At 33.9% G+C, this 6,223-nt stretch overlaps 1 protein-coding gene across 9 annotated transcripts in view; it reads left to right on the forward strand.

Moving 5' to 3' along the window:
- LOC106871599 (tyrosine-protein phosphatase Lar) overlaps positions 1-6,223 on the forward strand; it is a 586,729-nt gene that overhangs the window by 541,496 nt on the left and 39,010 nt on the right. For 7 of the 9 annotated variants that reach the window (XM_052971329.1, XM_052971328.1, XM_052971331.1 and 4 more), the window contains one exon: positions 5,542-5,850. The exons of the other annotated variants lie outside the window; for them this stretch is intronic. In XM_052971329.1, coding sequence (XP_052827289.1) covers positions 5,542-5,850 — 309 coding nt within the window. The remainder of the gene's footprint in view (positions 1-5,541; positions 5,851-6,223) is intronic. 9 annotated transcript variants of the gene reach the window in all.

A 6,223-nucleotide genomic window follows, 5' to 3' on the forward strand; every position in this document is an offset into this window, starting at 1 on the left:
GTATATATTTTTTCACACACACATACCTTGCTTATGTATTTATCAATTTCCCAATCATTTTGTGATGTCATTGTTGCCTATTTATTATTATTATTTTTTTTTTTGTTACAATGGAAAAGTTCATACAAGTTGAATTACATTTTCCCTGCTTCTGTTAAGAATTATATATATATATATATATATATATGTAATAGTTCATTAAAGTTTTCCAAACAATATTTCAAAGTTCATATCGTAACCTATTGTATAATCACCCATAACTTGGTACCAGCACATCAACTCATTTAAATACCATGATGACCAAACCATGTTGTTGTCTCTTTTCATTTTGAAGGTCTACCTTGTAATTCAACTTATTTTTCCATATGAAACACTGTCCATGTAGACTGTAAGCTGTGAAGCTATTATTGTTATTTGTTCCAGTTCTGCACTGCCACTACTGTCATTACACTTTTCACATTTTCAGTAATGCCAATGTTAATCATTATTTTATTTATTCATTTATTTTTTTTGCTTATTACAATCATCATCATCATCATCATCATCATGTATTTGTCTTATAGCAAGCCTAGGGCTCATTCACTGTTATTATGTTTGTTTAATTTTGTCATGTTTTTTTTTGTTTGTCTACCACTGTCATTTGTCAACTCATTAATTTAGATGCCTAAAATGGAATCTTCATAATCCCAATACTTGTTTTAATTTTTGTATCCTGAGACCTGTTTTCATGTCAACCTCTTCAGTGATCAAGCTATGCATGAAATATTTTGATGATATCTCTGTAAACCTCAGATGTACTGGCCGATTCCCCATATCCCATGCAGTCATTTCATTCAGCTTTCAGAATACAGAGTTTGCTTCAATTTAAGATATATTTTTTTCCATTTGTCAAGTTGAAAATAAGGCATTGTCATATTTTAGGGATACACACAAACACACACACACACACACATGTATACCGTATAAAGCATTTTTGTCTGTTCAGAAAATGTCTAATATTTCCCTATTAGTGGATTAGCAGAATTCTTCCTGTATTAAGTTATGTCTCTTTATGTTGTGCTTCAAATCCTGCCTTAGTCAATTTTACTTTTCATCTTTCTGAGACAAGGTTGATAAACGTTGATATAATTAAATGTGAGGGGCTCTGGCCAACTATTCAGTAAATGATGTAGAGTGAGGGAGTTCTACAGGTATTGCATTCTTTCGCATGCACAATATAAGTACCAGATATCTTTATGTTGTCTGGATAAAGAAAGTCTTTGACTTTGCAGCTATTAAAATCAGAACTAGAGTTAACACCACCATCATACCATCACGGCATCTACCTGTTCATGTTTGCATGGGTCAGTTGGAATTTATTTCGGCAAACTTTCTATGGCTAGATGACGTTTTTGTTGCCAACCTTCATCTGTTTCCAAGCAAGACAGTACTTTCTCATGTCCAGACATGTTTTCACGAGAGAGTGGAAACAACTAGCATTGTTTGCACTGTAGTTACCCTTCATCTGCAACCATCACATGAAGGCAAGACAAGGAGACACCAACACGCATGCACACACACACACACTTACAAGAGGCTTCTTTCAGTTTCTCTACCAAATCTACTTTAGTCAGTTTGAGGTTGTATTGTGAGACACTTAAAAGTGTCATGCTGAACCTAAGGCTATGCTTGTACCTGTTCAAATTTGAATAAGCTATAGGTGCTTGAATTTTGAAAGGTTATGATGAAAACTTAGTAGCTGCCGTTTCAAATTTATTGTGGTAAGAAAAGTTGTAAGAGAATCACTTCTGGGAGTCTGATGGGAAAAATATTGATTTTTTTTTTTTTCTTTTTTTCTGTGATGTAATGTCACAAATTTGTTGAAAGAAATCTATTTGATTGGATTGACTCATTCCTGTCCAGCACAGAATTGTAAAGATGAAAGGCAAAATTGACACTAACTTGATTTGAACTCTAAATATGAAGCTGCAGAACTAAAAGCTGTAAACCTCTCAGCTATTTTTATTACCTCATTGCATTTATTATTAAAAAAATATGAGAGACACAAGGAAGTGTAGTTTTGAGTGTTTAAATGTATACTGATCTTGAATTTACTAGAGATGCTAAGCCATGTTACCAAGCTGCTGTTTAAAAGGCCATTTTCAAAAATTATTTACTCACATGGACAAGTTAATTTTATGGAAGATAGTTATGTTTGATGAGGTTTAATAGAGCTTTTTAGTGTTATAAAGAAGACTGGAGACATTTTGCTTGCATTAACAGCATTCATTTTATGTGTAGGAATGCTAAATCTATTTAAATTGTTGCAACATACAGCAATAGCATTTACATCGTTTTCATATCATCAGCATCATTAACATGTTGAATTGTATATGCAAAAAAACGAATGTTACTTTAGGGATAATATGGCTTCTAATGAACTGAAAGGCCACTTTGGAATTAAAAGGTTCAAGTAATTTACATCACGACTGAAATAGCACAGATCTGTGAGGAAGAAAAGATAGCCAAGTTTTGGGGATTGTTGCTAACGAAGATTGTTGGGTTAGTCTGACATTAAAATTGCTTTTGATAACGATAAAAGCGATAAAAACATTCATAGTTGCTTGATAAAAGTAATTTTGAAAATGTTGATGAATTCTTGAACACGATACTGTTTGAGATTAAATATTCTAACACTTCCTCAAGCATATCATAGATATGTGATATAAATTTTATGTGGTTGCTTTAGTGTGCTTTCTTCATTACGGATTTTTAAATTGGTTGAAAAGATTTAGAGAAATTTTATTTATGAAATGCTTGAAAAGTGATATTATCAATGAGAATATAATTATGATTTTTTTTTTTTTAATCTTTAGAGATGAACAGATTATATACATACATATATGTATACTGTATTTCATTGAGTTTCATCTATGGTATTCTTTAAGTATGGTACATTTCCTAGATATGTTGTATAATATATGACTAAAACTACATGAGAGTTAGCAGCCTATAATAATTATAATATCTCCATAAGGCAGATGCTTAAAGCTTTTCTGAATGAAGCTTTTATTTACTATTCAGTCCTACAAAGGTTGGGCAAAACTGCGTTATTAAAAGCAACAAAAATAATGCACTGGAATTGTAGTGGGAAGTGGAGTATCCACTGTTTTTAGCTGAAGCCTTCTGGCTAAAGATGACCAGGGAAAAATTAAAAGAAAAAAAAAAACAGGAGAACTTTACATCCTTAATGTAAAACTGGCTGCAAGTAGTGATGAATGCAAGATGTGTGATTGCACACATAAATTGGAAGAAGTAGAGAGGAACTAGGTCAGAGGGTGAAGGGAAGAGAAATCAAAAGAGGAATGAGCTGGAGTGAAGTAGAGGGGGAAATCTGAATTAAGAGAACTGAACCACAACTGAACTAAGAAGAGGTGTAGCAACAGAAAGCAAAACAGTCATTGAAGCCCATCAGTGACAGTTTTGAATTTTGGCATGAAATACTTCTTGTATTTCCTTGAATAAGCAGTTCTAAGATCTGTGAGAGATGCCACACTGTGATAAATGCATAATAGAATTACCGCCTGTTGTGTTGAAGTCAGTGATGATAAGTTGACCTAAAATTTCTATTAGTCTGCTTCAAATGTTCATTAAGATGACAGCCTGTTCTCTAAAGTCAAGTGCACCACAAAGTTTGCAGATGATCCAATGTATGCAGTTGGAAAATGTGCAGCAGATATTTTGGGTAATGTTGTGCTATGACTTGAGCCTGGCGATGTAGTGTTGTTAACGTTGAGACAGGTGTTGCATACTAGGCAAGTTCATTTAAAAGTTCCCTGTTGTGTATGGCTTCTAACTAGGTGGTTGTCGAGTCACTATCTTTCTTGAAGACAAGGTGAGGTGATGTGGGGAAAGATATTGAAGCATCAGAAAGTGGGATTTGGAAGTTGTGGGTGAAAGTGAGAGGTAGTGGCAGTGTGCAGGAATAACAACTGATCAAGGTACACTTGATTGAGGAATTCTTTTATATTGATTGAGATTCGAAATTCAAATCAGTACTGCAGAGCCAGGGAAACTGAAGGAATTAAGGGGATGGTATAAGAGATTTAGTGTCCATGTGGTGAGAATCGATTTACTTGTAGTGGACAGTAATAGATATTATTGTTAGTGATAGAGATATCGATAAAACTAAAAGTTCCAGATAGATTGGAAGCAGAGAGTGAAAAGAGTTAATGAAAGAGTTGAACTTATGAAGCTGTTGTCTGGTGAGGGTGGTAACACTGACATAGTCATCAATATAATAACAGCTCCGGAGCAGGTTCCATGAAATGGGCAAAGATTTCTCTTCATTTTGGCCCTCAAAATGCTTGGCATAATTGGGGTCCATCTTTGTTCCCATAGCATCCCTACTAGTTTGTAATATTCACCAGATAAGGAGTAGCAATTAAGGGGTGATACAAGTTCAACTCAGCAGAGGAATGTGGTAGTACTCGATACAGGTCAGAGATGGTGATCTAGAAAGTGTTTAAGGGCTGATGGGCTATCACTGGGGGTAAATGGCTGTGTGGACTGGTTTTAAGGTCCATGGTAAAAAGGAGCTTTGACTACCCAGGCAGAAAGGACAATGAGTTGAAGGGTTTAAGTCATGGTTGATAGCTCTATTGTATGAGGGTGAGACAGTGACTAAGAGTGGTTATGTTTTGTCAAAATATGCAGTGAGAAGATGGGTTTGGTTCTTACAGAGATAATGTATATGTATACAAATCTTTGTGTTGTGTATGTCATGTGAATGAATGAGTGAGTGAGTGAGTGTGTGTATGTATTTGATGAGAGGTTGTATGTCCCTGCTTTGAACTTATAAATGTCTTATACGCACACACATATATTTAAAGCCTATATCTATCTTTAAATTGAAGCAACTTAGTATTCCTAATTTAGCATCATTTCATTGTTAGATAACATGTTGTTCATGCTTTGTTTAAAAATTCTTTGAAATAAAACCATGTTGCGATGCAGTCCTGCAAAATGTAATACCCATTTTCTGAAAAAACTAGTTCATGTGCATTTGATACACACCTTTTTTCTTGCATTTTTACCTTTTGCAAGATCATAATGAAGCATTTTTCTCTAAATTTCTGTCTCTGGAAAATGATGTACTTATATTCAATATATATTTACATATATGCATACTTAAAATGCATTCAAGCTAAACTCTATTTAATAACACTTAATACAGCTTGTCCAAATTATTGGCTCTCAGTTTCCACTGAAATGTTTGTTGATATCAAATGGTGATATCATATAGTATTAAAAGTTTGAAAATAAAAAATAATTTCATCTTTTCTCCCGATATAACGCATGAACTTCATGTCTAACCTATGATGTCTGTCCACTGCTGTAATCCTGTCTGATTCATTCTCACATATTTCAGCTGAATGTAACTATTTCTCACATCCTGACATGATTCAAATATTTCATGCATGTCCAATCCATTGCATGTTTTCTTTAGTTTAAGATTTCATTTATCACTCTTTATATTTTTTTACACCCTTATCCCCTCAGCCCCAGGTGCCCCTCCTTTGGCTGTGAGTGGTATTGCACTTGACTCACGCAGACTCAACATTACCTGGAAGCCACCACCCCGCACCAAACAAAACGGTGACATCACTGGCTATAAGATAATGTATGTTGAAAGTGATGGTGTTAAAACCAAAAATGATGCCTTAGTAGTTAATGTGGATGCAGATGTGAACTCTTATATATTGACTGACCTGTCAAAATGGACCCAATATAAGATATGGCTTCTAGCTTACACCAGCATTGGCGAGAGTCCTTCATCCCAACCCATCTTAGTGAGCACTGAAGAAGATGGTAGGTACCAGAAAAATAATCCTAATTTTGAAGTGGCTTTGGGTGACTTAACATGCTTCTTAACAACTTTAGCTTATCAGACTTGGCTGAAGTGGTTTAAAAATTTCAATTTTCTCTTCATTAACAATTAACTTATCCTAAGCATAAAATTCAAAACTTTTGAATGTTGCATCATCCTATATCATCTAACAGTCTACTCCTACTCATACTCCTTTTCCTTCAAGCTTTTAAAAATTTGATTTAAAAAAAATTTTTTTCTGTTTTAATTTTTCTTCTCTAACAATATCTATATTTCACCAAACAGGCAATAAAAAAAATTATGTAGTTTTGATTGTAGAATATTAAAATCATACACAATATATATATATATATA

Source organism: Octopus bimaculoides, chromosome 10 (assembly GCF_001194135.2).
Source record: "Octopus bimaculoides isolate UCB-OBI-ISO-001 chromosome 10, ASM119413v2, whole genome shotgun sequence".
Lineage (NCBI taxonomy): Eukaryota > Metazoa > Mollusca > Cephalopoda > Octopoda > Octopodidae > Octopus > Octopus bimaculoides.